This window comes from Equus asinus, chromosome 7 (genome assembly GCF_041296235.1).
Source record: "Equus asinus isolate D_3611 breed Donkey chromosome 7, EquAss-T2T_v2, whole genome shotgun sequence".
Lineage (NCBI taxonomy): Eukaryota > Metazoa > Chordata > Mammalia > Perissodactyla > Equidae > Equus > Equus asinus.
Window position 1 is genome coordinate 98,145,732 of NC_091796.1, and position 15,394 is coordinate 98,161,125.

At 52.8% G+C, this 15,394-nt stretch overlaps 1 protein-coding gene across 2 annotated transcripts in view; it reads left to right on the forward strand.

Moving 5' to 3' along the window:
* Nucleotides 1-8,518: 8,518 nt before the first annotated feature.
* The window catches only part of SLC24A4 (solute carrier family 24 member 4), a 156,657-nt gene continuing 149,781 nt past the window's right edge, over nucleotides 8,519-15,394 (forward strand). Inside the window, exons 1-2 of one of the 2 annotated variants that reach the window (XM_014832090.3) lie at nucleotides 8,519-9,293; nucleotides 11,203-11,313. In XM_014832090.3, the coding sequence (XP_014687576.2) occupies nucleotides 9,164-9,293; nucleotides 11,203-11,313 (241 nt within the window). In that variant the 5' untranslated portion in view covers nucleotides 8,519-9,163. The remainder of the gene's footprint in view (nucleotides 9,294-11,202; nucleotides 11,314-15,394) is intronic. The other variant, XM_014832091.3, reaches the window with a different exon arrangement.

Consider the following 15,394-nt stretch of genomic DNA (forward strand, 5'->3'; position numbering starts at 1 on the left):
CTTTAGCCAAGTTACTTAACCACTCAGAGGCTTGGACATCTCCATCTGTAAAATGGTGTACTACCATACTTATCTCACAGAGCTGTTGGAAGGACTAAGTGGGTGGATAGATAGCAAGTGCTTTGAACACCACCTGGCCCAGACCAAGGATGGATAAATATACTAGATTGCTATGATTGTGCTTGCTGAGGCCTTGGCGAGATGACTGCTTGCACATGGCAGAGCCCCCTTGCCAGGCCACTTCCTCTCCTCCCTGGGCACCAGCTGGACCTCTTTTCCAGCCTTCTTTGCAGCCATGGCCACACGGCTGAGTTCTAACTCATAGAATGTGAGTGGAACTGAAGTTGCTGAGTCCACATCTGAGCCATAAAAACCTTCCACTTGGGATTCTCCGTGCCTCCCTTCTCTGCTGTTTCAGCACAGACGAGGTTGGCACCCCCGGAAGCCACATGCTGAAGATGGCACGGCCACGAGATGGAAGGGCCCAGGATCCATGACTAACCACTTGCCAAAGAGCTGCCTCACCCGCCGCCAATACACCCAATTTGGATGTCATTCAAGTGAAAAATAAGCTTCAGAAGTGCTAAGCCAGTGAGCTCGGGGGCAGCCAGGGTTTCTGCAGTACGGCACTGGGCTGGGTACCGAGTTAAATGGCAACTAAGACATCTTTCCCGAAGTGCTGAACCTGGTTGTGGTTGTTCAGTGGCTTGACTCCGAGTTTCTGACGTTGTCTGGGTAACTGAACCAAAGGACGCCCAGTTCTCTATTGGGGACAACAGCTTGTATGTCCAGCAAGCGCTGGCCTGGTATGTGGCAAGCTCCCAGCAGACAGCTGCCCAAGCTGGCCGCCTGGGCTTGCCACTCCCGCTTTCTGGACAATGCAGCTGCATTTCTGCCCAGATGCCACAGGGAGCTCCTCAGGTTCCCCAGGCAGGAGCCCAGGTGCAGAGTATACCATTTCAGTCCTCAGATCTTTGTCCTCTCTTGCCTTCCCAGCCGTGGCTGTCCCTTGAGTGGGAATTAGCAAGAATGCGTCTACAGGAGCCTTCAAAGCGGCAAAAGGAAACTTTCCTTCATTAACACTCCAAACATAACACACCCCCTGACGAAGCCCAGGGCTAGAAGGATGCTCACCCTGTGGAGCCGGCTCCTGGTGGGGAGGGATTTGCTGCAAGTGCACCGGAGGTAGGGACAGGCCTGTCCCACAGTCCCAGCTGCATTTAGGAACTTCCCTTGTGGCAGATTCGCTCTCTCTTTGATGAAAATCTCCTCCAGCACCCTATCTGTCCGTCTCCCCCAGCACTCATCATTTTACTCCTGGCTCAGTCGTCCCTTCGACCCAGGTTTTCAGGCCCTTCCAGAGTCGCAGAGAGGCCAGGGCTTTGAGGCCGGAGCCATTAGAAAGAAATGAAGAAACGTGAAAACAAAATAGAGTACTTTCACCAATAAACAAAAACCCGCTGCTCTAGCCTTTGGCTGTGCAGCGCATAGACTGTAAAGGAAAATCTGGCTTTTGTGCAATGTCACTGCTTATATGGAGCACGGAGAGGCCAGTCCAACAACAGGAAATTAGCAGGTGCCTAAATTGGAGGCGTCTTTTGAGCCAGGCCCCTTGCCAAATAGCCCTTGTGGTCAGCCCTACCTGCCTTACCTCGAATCTCAGACTAACAAGAGCTGAGTGAACAGAGGGGCAGGAAGGGAGGGCACTCGGGGAGGGGGGTGCCTTGGGGAGGAGATTGGATTTGTGACTTATTCCCCAGGGAATCTTGGACAAGCCACTTGGTCTCCTTGAGTTACAATTCCACGTCTTCGGCGAAGGCTGATTGTTGCCCACCTAGATCCCTCCTCCTCTGCTTCCAGTCAGTTCTCCTGGGCACATGCTGCTCAGCAGCCACTTGCTAGCCTTCCTTGGTTAGGTGTGGGCATGCGACTAAGATTCCACCAGTGCCATGTGAGAAGTGATTTATGACACTGAGTGATCTTCTTCCTTCCTGTTGACTGCACCCCAGGAATGGTGGGGGATCAGCTTCAACTGCGGAGATGATGATAATGCTCTAGGGGATGGCAGAGCCACAACATGGCAGGGACCTGGGTCCCTGAGTGACAGTAAGGAGCAGAGCTACTCCAGGCAGACTCAAGTATAAAAGAAACTGCTTGTTTCTTAAGACACTCTAGCGCTGGATTTCTTTGATACTGTAGGTTAGTCTTCACTCTAACCGGTACACTCTTCATAGGCCTATGGTGTGGTCAGATATATAAGTGTAAAGTACTGTACAGTTAGGTACTCAAATGTTTTCTGAATGAATGGTGAGCAAAGGGATTGGTCATTTCCACATTTAAATCCAAGGAATCTGAGGAGCATGTTTATAAAGCATGGTACAGCTATATAATGATTTCAGGGGACCCCAGACTCAGTCTGAAAAGCATCATTCCTCTACTAGTTAGCCTTGGCTGGGAGTTCTGACCACTAGTCAGTAACCAGGAGATGATCCAGGCAGGAACTAGTGCCATCATATATAGCCTTCTGTCTCTACTAGGAACTAACTTAGCCAATGAGCTAGTTAGCACATCTAGCAGGATGAGTAGCTGTGGTATGGTGTAGTGGGCGAAGGGTATGGCTAGTGGGCAGAAGACTGGGTTCAAATCCTGGCTGTACCTCCAACTCCTTGTGCAAACTTCAGCAGGTCACTTAATTGCGAGGGACTTCATAAAATGGGGATGCTAATTCTGGCTCTGCATACTCCTCAAGGCCATCACGGGGATCAAAAGATGCAACGATGGTGAAAACACTGCATACTACAGATGCCAATGGGAGAAATATGGCTGGTCGAGTCACCTTGGCTGAGTGTGGGCCAGGTGTCTCGTCCCTTCCTTCTGAGAGTATTTACTGTGCACATACTAAGTGTCGGCAGTGAGCATGGTAGACATCGTTCCTGTCCCCACAGAGCTTAGAGTCTGGTGGAAACCATACACAAACAGAGAGGCTATTACCACAAGGCACAATGAGTTAATCGATAGAAGTACAAGCCATCAGAGAAACACAGAAGAGGGGGCTCTGAAATTCAGTGGTCCTGGAAGGCTGCTCACATGAAATGAGATCTCCTCTGAGTTAGCCAGGTGTCTTAGTCCATTTGGGCTGCTATAACAAAAATACCATAAAGTAGGTTGCTTATAAAAAAGAGATATTACTTTCTCACAGATCTGGAGGCTGGGAAGTCTAAGATCATGGTGCTGGGAGATTCTGTGTCTGGTGGGATCCACCTTCCGGTTCATAGATAGCTGTCTTCTCCCTGTGTCTTCACATGACACAAGGGATGGGGGAGCCCTCTGGGGTCCCTTTTATAAAGGCACTAATTCCATTCATGAGGCTCCACCCTCCTGACCCAATCACTTCCCAGAGGCCCCGCCTCCTAACACCATCACATCGGGCAATAGATTTCAACATACGGATTTTGAGGGGACACAAACATTCAGTCCACACCACCAGGCACACGGGGCTTTGGAAGTGGGAAGGCAAGTTCCAGGCAAATGAAACAAGGGTCGCCTCTGACGAACAAGAGAGAGCCTGGAAGAAGTTCCGAATGGCTGGCGCCTGGAGTGAAAGGAAGGGAATGCTGAAAGATCAGGCTGGAGGGGCCAGGAGGGTCTGGACAGGGGTCTCCACCCTGGCTGCAGCTTGGAGAAAGTACTGATGCTCAGGCCCCACCCCCAGGTAGTTTAAAAGCTCTGCAGGTGAATCAAGCATGCAGCCAAAGTTGAAAGCTCTGATCAGATCATGCAGGATCTTACAGACTAAGTTAAAGAGTCGAAGTCTATCCTGAGAGCAATGGAGAGTCTCTGCGGGTTTTATGCAAGGAAGGGACATAATCAGATTTTTCTTTTTGCAGAAAGATTACTCTAGCTGCTGGGTGGAGAAAGAAATGTGATGGAAAGACCGGGGTGAGAGACGCTGGTTAAGAAGGCTGCTGCGGGCAACCTGCGGGCATCCAGGTGAGGAATGGAGCCAGTGGTGTCAATGGGGATGGCAGGAAGGGGACCAATCTGAGTCTGAGTGATGATGGACTGGAGGGGGAAGGAGAAGAGGCAGGAAGACAAGGATGAGGCCCAGGTTCCTGACTTGGGCAATTCCTTCAACATGCAGGTCAGAATTCCTGAAAGGGCTCCAGTTCTAGCTCCAGCCCCAGACTTAGGAGTCATCAGCAGAGAGCAAATAATTTCAGCTAGAGGATTGACGGGCTCTCCCAGGAAGAGGGATAAAGCATAAGAAGAAAACCGGGCCTGGGACAGAAGCCCAGATGGCCGAGCGAAGAGCTGGTTAGAGAAGGAAGAGGAAAACTGGAAGCACGCACTGCCAAGACAGTTAAGCATGTCATTATTGTAAGAAGGGTGCGTTTAAGAGCGTCCAGTTCCACTGAGACGTAGCCACAGGTCTCTGGTGACCTTGACCATGAGGATGAGCGGAAACTTGGGGTGGTGCTGAAGAGCGAGGGTGAGCACCACCCAACAGGGGTGATGATTCTTTACCTTCTTCACATTGTAGTCAAAAAGTGTTCATCTACTCCTTCCATAAATACTTTATTTATTAAACACCTACCGTGCTAGGTACTGTGTTAAGAGCTGTGGATAAGTCGGCAAGTCCTTCAGGTTCTCAGGCAGCACGAACAGATACAACCTCACTCACATCACAAAACCGTGGGAGGTAAGTGCTACAAGGGGGATGCACGCCAGGGCCTTTGGAACAAGCAGCACCAGCTCTCCTAGGGACGTGCAAGGGCAGGCAGGAAAGATCCACAAAGCAAGGAAGAGGGACCGGGTTTGCCCTGGTGTGATAGTCACTCGGGACATCCACTACAGAGGTCAGATCCCAGGCAGCAGGGGAAGACCAGCACTTCTGAACCTCCTAGTGGTTTTTTTTGGGGGGGGTGGCAATGAATGGTGAGTAGCGGTGAGCATGTCACCTCCAGGCCAGAGTAATCGATTGCCAGTGCAAGACCCTCTGGAGTCTCTCTTCCCTCTGGCATGACAAACAGCAATGTCTGAGACCCTGGCTGCTCCTGGGTGCCTGAGTGACTGGCCTCAGGATACAGTTCTCCTGACAGACAAGAAGTGGAGGGGAGGAGAAACTATTTTCCCTCTACCCACCTGAGGTTCACTGGCAGGGGCCTTGTAAATTAGAGCAACAAAAGACAGATTAACAAGAGAAAAACCAACAGAAGTTTATTAACATGTGCATCACGCATATACATGGGCACACCCAGCAAGGGTAACTCCAAGGGTCGGTTAGAACTTGGGCATGTAGCATCTTAACAAAAGAGCAGTACATTCTTAGAGATGTGGCAAGACAAAGGAAAAAGAGCTTCTAGGGGTGGCAAATTGTGGGAAGGCAAATATACGGGGGAACTAATGGTAGATAACAGCCAGTTTCAGCAAGGTTTGTTAGATAGATTCTTCTGGTGCTGTCTCTGGTTGATGGAGTTGCCAGTAATTAAATTCCATCCTTCCTAGTAGAAAGAGTTGGGGCGGGGTGGGGGCATATCTCTACAAATTTATGTCCTGCTTTTAGGCAAATAGGAGAAGGGCCGAGAGCTTTTCTCGCATCTGCTTCTTTTCATTTGCCTTCAGCTCAAAATAATCCTTATGCCAAAGTGACATATTTTGAGATGGCATATTCTGTACCCTGAAGCAAACTTTTGTTGTTTTACTGTTGTCTGTCACTGTCACCGTAGCACAACCTACCCCAGTGGTTCTCAAAGTGTGGTCCCCTGACCAGCAGCATCCGCTGCACCCAGGACATTGTTAGAAATATAAATTCTCAGGCCCCACCCTGGACTCAGTGAAGCTGAAGCTTTGGGGTGCGGCTCAGCAATCTGAGTTTTAACAAGCCCTCCAAGGGATTCTGATGCCTTCGCAAGTTTGCTGACTGATACCGTCGTCTGGAAGACAGAGAGGGAGGAATCAAAATTCAGAGAGAAGGTCATTCCTTCCAGAAAAGCAAACTTGAAAAACCTGAGTAAGAAGATTAATTAAACAGTGAGGCTCTCCATGTCCTAGGAAAGAACTTTTAAGAAAAAAAATATACCCATCCCCACAGACTGAGCCTTCCTATCAAAATGGCCAAAAGTGTTTGGCCATGTCACCAATCTCCTACTATGTCACATCAGAAGAAAACACTGTCACAAAGGGGATCCTCCAAATCCAGTGGCAATGAAGCCAGACGTAGAGCCTGAGATACACCCAGAAATGCATTTTCCATTTGTCCCCACGGCCTTGCTGACTTAGAAAACGCTCCTGAATGCTCTGAAGCTGAAAGGCACATAAAACCGCATTCTCTCTTGTGCGGGGTGAGTCATGAGGGCTGCAGCCAGGCTATCTGGTAATGGGCACTATTTCAAGGAAGCAAAGAATTGCTTTTTAAACTGTCAAATAAAAGCACTCCATTTGTGCATGTGAAATTATTCCAAGCGTTCTAACTAGTAACTGAGAGCAAATGAAAGATGTCACAGAAAAGAAGCATTCTACTAAAAAGCTGGCTAAATGTTCAAAGACAGACACCTGATAACTCCTTCCATCCTGTTTTGGACTCAGAAATTTTTACTTTCACCAGCCCTAGGTGAGCTCCATGGACAAGAAGTTTACGGAAATATTAAATCCTAGTAACAAGATGCCATTTTGCTCCTTGGAGTTGCTTTCACCAGCGTGAGCCTCATGCTGTCTCACCGGCAGGACCACAGCATCCAGCAGGATCACTGTAACTTTTTCCTTTGGCTTAAATATGATGCCAAGGGCCCTTGGCTAGCTTTCCAAGTGAGATACTTAAGACTTAAGCAACTATGGTCTTCTACTTGCTATTGATAAATGCATCCTTGTACAGGCTAATCAATGAGAAGAAAATTCTGCAAAGGTATAAAAAGTGGCTTTTCCATCCCTGGCAGGCATGCTCAGTATAGGTCACCGAGGTGGACGGTGAGCCTCAATGGAAAGGCCATCTCTAGAGACAAAACAGAAGCCTGGGCTGTTCCATACCTGGTCAACCCCACCCTTTTCCATTTCATTTCCTCTAGGGGTTTCCACTGCAATTAGCCTTGTGTTCATGCCTTCAGTATCTTTGTGGGGACAGAAATGGGGCTGCTGAAACTAATCAGTGAATCTTCTCTCTGCCCTGGCCCGCCAGGTACCTCTTCCCTGTGTCACCATGCCAGGCTGACACAAGCAAAGTTGTCCCTGCTTACTCAGTCCAAGAGGAACCATGCAGATGGTGACCAGCGAGATGCACTGGGCTGTGTTTCTCATACTCCAATGTGTACAGGAATCTCCAGGAGGTCTGTGTAAAAATGCACATTCTGACTCAGTAGGTCTTGGCTGGAACCTTAGAGCCTGAATTTCTTGCAAGTTCCCGGGCAATGATCCTGTTGCTGTGGCCCACATTTTGTTTAGGGAGGGAATAATGCACATTCTGCAAAACTGTGACTTTTAGAACTGCCCCTACTAAACGGGTCTTTCTCTAGGGGCCTGGCTCCCCTTCGATTTAGGGTTCCTTGAAAGCAGGGACTGAATCTTGCACATTTTTTTGGTTGTTTTGTTTTGTACTTGGTTTGCTACTTGGCACAGGTCCCTCACGCGGTGGGTGTGTATTTATGTAATTAAACAGAGCTGGCCTGGTTCCAAAAAGGATTCTAGGTGGCCTTAACCCCTAGCAGGCCAGGGTAGCCAGGCAGTCCCAGGGGTAGCCACCAACCCTCTGGGCTTGAGGCCCTTCCGCTGCAGGTCCCCACACCTGCTGGCCCCTAGATTATACCTCCTCTGCCGCTCTTGTGCACTTCTCTCTCCTGCCCCATTTTGAAAGCGGTTTACACTAGAGAGCCGATCAGAGACAAGGAGGAAAAACAAAACAACACAAACACCAGAGAGCCCTGTGAAGCTGCAAGCCTCCACAACATCAAAAGCTCAAGTCTCAGCCGCAGAACTCTGGGGTTTCTCTCCCCGCTCGGCCAGAGCGCGGTGCAGGTCGGCGTCGCGCCCCGGCCGCCGGCTCCCCCGCCCGCCCCGGGAGCCCTGCAGGAGCCGGTCCGGCGGGCGCGGGCGCTTGTGGGCTCGGTGCAAGCCTGTTTGTTAGCTCTGCTTGAGCAATTAATCTTCTCCTGCATCTCCCGCTCCAGGGGGGTGGTGGCATGGGGGCCTCGGGTCGCCTCGGGGGTCGTGGGGAGCCAGACAAGAGCGGCTGCGCTCCAGAAACCCTTGTTCCGAATGCCCCTGCGGTGCCATAACCTATTCCTCTCGGCAGCAGCCTCCGAGGGTAGGGGGGCGGGTTTTGTTTCGGCTCCGCAGGGGAGGAAGGAGAGAAAAAGGGAGAACGAGGGCGATTATGTTGGTCAGTAGTTGAGCCTCACGGGGGAAGGGAGGAGCGCACCGGCGAGTGCGCCCTAGGGGAGGAGTACACGTGCTCGGGAGGGGGGTGGGAGGCGGGCGGGAGGGGAGGAGAAGGGAGGCGTGAGCTGCGGGCGGGAGGCGCCACGGCCTCGCAGACGCAGGCGCCGGCAGCCGGAGAGAAAGTTCCCGGGGAGAGCTCGCCCCCAGGAGGGCCGACGTCTAGGTGGCGAGGGTCCCGCGCGTCCAGCCTGCCTGCCCGCTGCCCGCACTGCGCCGCCCGGTCTCAGCTCGCCGGGAAGCATCGCTGGAGGGCAGCCGCTGCAAACTTGGAGGGGGAGGATGGTGCGAGCGGGAGCGGCTGCGCGGGGCGCGGGGGCGCACTAAGTGCTCCCAGCGGGCGCCCCCGGACGCTGCTGCCAGGGCTGCGGCCGGGCGAGCGAGCCGAGGCTGAGCGGGCAAGTAGCGACTCCAGCGCCCGGACTACGCCAGCCCTGCGAGCCAGGGCCACCAGCGCCACCGTGCCGGCGTCGCCTACTCGCCAAGGAGCCATGGTGCGCGGAGCGCGCACGCCGCGCGCGGGACTCTGAGCCTCCGCGGTGCCGCGCGCCCCCACCTCCCCTCTCCCCTCGCGGCTTCCCAGCTGACCTTGCCCGCGGGCCATGAAGCTTTGGCCTGGAGCCCCTCACCTCTGAGCCTCGCGTCGCCCGCTCCAGCCCCAGCGCCACTCGGCCACAGACAGCACTCCGGCCCCTGAAGCTCCCCATCCTCTCCCAGGGACGCACCCAGGCGCTCCAGGATGGCGCTCCGCGGGCGCCTCCGGCCGCGCAAAGTTCGCAGGAGGCGAGAGATGCTGCCGCAGCAAGTTGGCTTCGTGTGCGCGGTGCTGGCCCTGGTGTGCTGTGCATCCGGCCTCTTCGGCAGCTCGGGTAGGTGCCGGTGCGGACCCTTCCCGGGAGTTGGGGGGCTTGGGCTGGGAAGCCTCGGGGCAGCTCCGAGATGTCTGCCCTTCCTTCTCCGTCAGGTTGGTCCCAAGGGTTCATTCAGTCGCCTCCCCACTGAGCAGGTAGAGCGCACCCAGGAGGGCTGAGGTCGATCCTGTGCGCTGTGGGGCCGGCTCCCCTGAGCTGCGCGCAGCCCCCGGGGGCTCAGGACGCGGCTGCCTATCTGTGTTACTAAGACGAAAGCCTGAACGCTGGCCACTCCGCGCAGAGTTCCGTCCCTAGGGTGCACGGGGAATGGGCAGCGCAGCGGCGGAGTCCAGGTGTGGGTTTTCTTGGCCTGGGGCGGTTGAAACTGATTCGTTTTCCTTTTCTGCGGAGCGGAGAGGCTTGTGTTCCGCGTCCCTCGAAAACCCAGATTCAGAGACTGGGAGCCGCTTCTCAGCTCTGCCCTCGCCCCTGCCCTGTTCCACAGGGGCGCCCCGGGTGTCCTGACGTCTGCTCTCCAAACCCCAAAAGCGATGGGGCGGGCTGTCTCCTCGGGAGGTTGCTGCCATGTTTGAGCGTCGCTTCTCTCAACTCTTAATCCCCGCGGGAGGGGAGCGCCGGGGTCTGGAGCCACAGTCGACACCCCATCCGAGAAGAGACCCAGAGATTTGGGGAGCCTCTTAGGATATGCAGATTGGAGGTGGAGAGAAGGAGAAACTCACAAAAGAAATATCTGTTTGGGGGTGGAGTGGGGCCTGTGAGCCCATGTAGGAGCTTCAGAAGACATCCACTTGGCTAACGGTCCCATTGTAGTCGGATGTTGCCGACCTTTTAGGCTTACTTTTCACATTTTAAAAATGAAAGAAATGCAGGTGATGTAGGAACCTGGACATGCGGTTTATAAAGCGGGTCGTACCTTCCTGAGCAGTTAGAAAGGGACAGTTTACAGAGGTTCCTAAAAATTAGGTGGAATGTGATTAAACTCTTAAAAAAACACGGCCATGCATAAACCCAAACTTTGTGATTTGAAGGTATAGGGTCAAACAGTGACTCTTTCCAACAGAAACCCAGAAAGGTTATTTGAATATCTTAACGCCTGGTGCTTTGCAATTGGGCAAGTTAGTGTGCTTTTCTCCCAATTACACACCAGAAATAATAAAATCCCAGAGGCTCTTAGATGTCACCATTATGGCAGAGGTATTATTATCCTGCTGAAGCAGTGTGCGCATCAGGTGAATGAAGGAGGTAAATGAATACTTTAAAGGTCTTAAAGTGAGAATCATTTTTCTTTGCTGGATCAGGAATTACCTTTAGGAGTTAAGCTGCGTCTGGTCACTGGCATCCACACCAGTGATCCCCCTTGTTACCCTGTATGGCCTGTGGACCAGCAGAATCAGCATCATCAGGGAGTTTGTTAGTACAGGGCCCAGGTCCCACCCCAAACCTACTGAATCAGAATCTGCATTTTGACAAAATCTGAGGGTGATTTCTTTGCATGTTTAAGGGTGAGAAGCTATGGGCCAGATCCGTGAACCTTCTCCCTCTGCTTGCTGACTTACTAGCCATTTGTGGCTCCTCCAGCATAGGGACACCCGAGCATGTTTACTGGGCCAGAATTTAATGGTCACCTGTCTAAACTCTTTCTTGCACCTGTGAGGGCAGAGACCGGAGCGTTCTCGGCCAAGGTCTGATCACCCGTATGGGACTGGAAACAATTAACTAGATGTAGGAGACAGATTAGTATATGTGAGCAGGTGATAGTGTGCTTCCATCACTGTATGCTCCCTACAGGTGGCTCTGTAGTCAAACAGGGCTGTCGCTGACATAGCCGCATACAGATACGTAAGGTCACTGTGAGGCTGCAGGCACCACACTGACCTAATGGTGTCCGATTTGTTTTCCAATCCAGGGCACGGAACAGCTTCTGCCAGCAAACATGTTCTACCAGACCCGTGGAGAAGTCGAAGGCTGATGGCACCAGTGAACGGGACGCAGACAGCTAAGAATTGCACAGATCCTGGTAAAGAAATAGATTCTCCCCGTGCCCCCACCCCAGGCATTTGGCCTGGCAATGGTGCTTCTGTGGCCTATTACAGCTGGAGCCGAGAAAGGTGGTCTTATGAACCTGCAAGCGTTGAAGGGTGATGTACAGACCTTCATTGTGCTGCTAAGCAACTCACATACTTTCTTTATCCCACAACTGAAAAGGTCACATTCAGGAGTTTTAAAATTGCATTTTGTGTTCTCACAGTGCTCCTAAATGCTCAGTTTTCCCCGCTGTCTTGATTTGGTTCGCCCAGGTGTCTTTGTTCTTTTCCCCTTTTGCTCACTGTGCCCACTGGATGGAGCTTCCAGGGGCAGCAAATCCGGATGCTCTGGCAGGTGGCACTTTGGCATGACCCCCTGAGGTTGGACCATGCTGGGCAGCTGTAGGGTGGGACACTTAGGGTGCGGGGGCCCCTTCTCTGGAGTGGGAGCTCTTGGTGTCCTTCCAGATGGGGAGATACATCTGCTTGCCCCGGGAGGCAGTTTTAATGTTCCTCTTCAGTCTCTTCTAGGGGGTCAGAGGCTGCCATGACCCAGACATGACATCTTATCCGTTCTTCTGCCAGAGGCAGGTTTTGCTTAAATAGGTGAAGAAGATTCTTGGGAGGGAGTACCAGCAAGCAGGGAGGCAACTGGAAGCTGCCCAGGCCTCGGACAGGGCAGTCCTGGGCTTCCGCTCTGGCTCCAGCACTGGGGTGTGTTGGTGAGAAGGATCCCATGGGATGATGTATTGGAAGGCCCTTTGGGAACTATGAAGTCTTACTATAAGTGGGAACCACTTGGCTTTTCCACCGAGTTGCCAGGCAAGTCACATAATCTTTTTTAGGTCTCTATTTTCTCACCTGTAAAATGGGCAGGATTGTACTTGCTGCTCCGGGGTTGTTGAAAGAATCTGGCAGGACTCTGTGGGGCTGTGCGTAAAAGGAAATGGAGACCCAGAGCAAAGGAAAGGTTTAGACGATAATCGTCACGTGTCTTGTTCTCACATGCAGGTCTTACCCGCGTTTGACAGGTCAGGAGAGATGGAGGGGGGAGACCCAAGTTGCTCAGTCACAAAGCTTGTAAGTGGTGAAGCTGGCATTGGAACGTGGGCCTGTGTGACTGAAATATTCAGGTGGTTCCATGTGCTTAAGAAGGCCGGGGCCTTCCCTCCAGACCACCAGCTTCCCGGCCCTCAGGATGCCTCTGAGAAGCCCTTTGGGGACACGCAGGATAGAGGAGCACAGGCTTGCAGAGAGGCAACTGGGATTCCCTTTGAACTCTGAACTCCCATCTGTCCCGGTGACCCAGCAGGTGGCGGTGCCTGTCCTGTCCTTTAACCTCCCCCAGTCCATCTTTCTTCAGCCCAAAGTGGCAGACGTGTGTACTGGACGGACACATGGACACGTGCAAGGCCGGGGACTGATGTTGGGGCCCATCCTGTCGCTCCAGGGACCTGAGATGCCAGAATTAGCACTGTCCACGTGGGAAACGCGTAACTACTCCGGGTAAAGAACCAGGGTTAGTGCATTTCTGACTGGTTTCCAGCTCCCTGGCACTCTCACCTTGGGCTGGCTGTGCCCTCTCCCTGTCACGTGTAGTCTGGACACATCGGCTTTCACAGGGCCCGGTTTCTTAGACTTCTCCTGTGCTCCATTGTTGCCCCTGTAACTCAGTGTACTGATTAAACATCATTTCACTAACTATGGAGCAGTCAGTCCTGTTTGGCAGGAGGACCTGGCCTTGTCTTCCGTACAGAGGGAAATCGGCAATATCTTTAGCAATAATTAACATTTGCATTATGCTTTGTGTTGACTATTTCCAAAACAGGGCGCTGCACAGAGAAAAGACTCAGTAAATATTGGTCAAATGATGGAATGAAAATACATTTTGAATATTAAGCACTTTAAGCCTTACAGTGTTTTTGCAAAGATGAGGAGTGCGAGTTTCTTGGCTGGCAGGAGCATCCCTGGGTCACCTGGCTCCAGATCCCATGCTCACCCCACTCCACTGCACCTGCCCCAGCCCTCCTCCCAGCCTAGGTGGGGCTGACGCCTCCTCTTGGGGCCACAAGAATACCCAGCCCCCTTTCCGTTTCACAAGTATGACGTGCACCGGCTGTTGCATGTCTGGTGGGCACTTGGTGGGGAGTATTAGCAAGTCTAAGAGGCAGCCATTGTCCTCGAGTGGCTCACAATTGGGTAGGGAAGACAGGATCCCAACACAGGGAAGATTTGGTGACAAAGAAGGATGCAGAAGTCCCCCGGTCAGCAGCCCCATGGGAGCCACTTCCGGTCTCGGAGGAGGGTGAGCGGGTCTGATGTGGTGCTGTGTAGTCTTGGAGCCTAGATGAGGCAGGCCTCTTCTGCAAAGACAGAAAACCTCCCCAGGCTGGGGTTAGCAAAAAAAGGGAATTTATTGGCTCGGTCAACTGTGAGATCAGAGGTTGAGAAGAGTCTTAACTCAGTTTCTCTCTGTCTCAGGACTCAGCTGTCCTCCAGCGTGGGAAGGTGGTCCCAAGCTCCAGCTCTGTGTCTTCCCAGACCCAGAAATGCTTGAAAGAGCCCCTGTGGCTGAGGTGCTTGTAGAGAAGACCCCGGGTTCTGTTGGCCTGGGTCACATGACCTCCTTAAGGCACTCGCTCGGGCCAGGGGCCTGTGGGTCCGGACTGGCCTGGACCCGGGTCACAGGGTCCCCCTCTGGAGGGTGGGGGCTGTAGCCTCCTCCAGCACCAGAACTCCACCTGCAGTCGGCCAGCTTGGGAATTTGGGGAGCAGGCACTCGGTTCTTTCTAGCTGTTCACCAGAGGGCCCCGTCCTGGAGCTGCTGCTGTGTTAAAGGTGGACCCAACTCTCTCCCAGTTAGTTCAAGTTTCAGGAGTGTGACAGAGGGTGGTGTCCAACGGCTGCCCTCTTTCCTACACAGAGGAGTTGCCCATAAAGCACCACAGGGGTTCTCGCATCCTCCCAGGCTCCCGCCCTGCGTCCATCTCCACCAGCTACAGGGCCCCCCATCCTGATCTACCAGATGAGGTCTTCTGGGGATGCGGGAAGATGGAGCTTTAAGACTTTCCTGCTGTGTCAGAGCGCCCAGAGCTGGGGCGCCCACCCGCAGTGGGCGTTCAACGGATGTTGGCGCAGGTCTTCATAAGGACTTCGGGGGAGGGCCTGCGTCTTGCTGTCTGTGCCCTCCACACACTCCTTTTCACCTGCGAGAGGAGAAACTTCATTTTCTTTGGGGTTTTTTTTTAACAAATAACACCCTGTGCTTCTTGTTAAGGATTTTATTTTTTCCTTTTTCTCCCCAAAGCCCCCCGGTACATAGTTATATATTTTAGTTGTGGGTCCTTCCAGTTGTGGCATGTGGGACGCTGCCTCAGCGTGGTTTGATGAGCAGTGCCACGTCCGCGCCCAGGATTCGAGCCAACGAAACACTGGGCCGCCTGCAGTGGAGCGCGTGAACTTGACCACTCGGCCATGGGGCCAGCCCCCGAAGCTTCATTTTCTAAAACTACAGATGGGACCCTGCCATAGTCATCCTTTAAGACTCCGTATGTGGGCTCTTTGCTGTGCTGGGCTGTTTCCCCAGATCTTGGTGGTCGTTCTCTCTCGCTTCTGTTGCAGCTTCGGTGCCTCCCCCCAACCCCCGTCACGTTACCCTATCTTGTTTTTATGACATGCATCTCCATCCAAAATAGTTTGCTTCTTTGTCATCTCTCTCCTCTTAAGGGCTGCCTCGCTTGCTGCTGTATGCCCAGAAGAGTGATTTTTAACCCTGGCCGCACATTCAAATCACTGAAGAGCTTTTGAAATGCCCAGGCCGCACCCTTGGAGTGTCTGATTTCACTGGTCTGGGGTGGGGCCCAGAAATCAGTACCTTTTAAAAACAACTCTTTGGGCGATTCCAAGATGAAGCCAGAGTTGATGCTTGCTAGGCGAGAGCCCTGCTACTCTGTGTGGTCGGCATCACCTGGGAGCTTGTTAGGAATGCAGAGTCTCAGGCCCACCCCAGACCTACTGTGACTTAGAATCTGCATGCTAATGAGGTCCCTGGCGATTCTTGGATGGACACCAAAG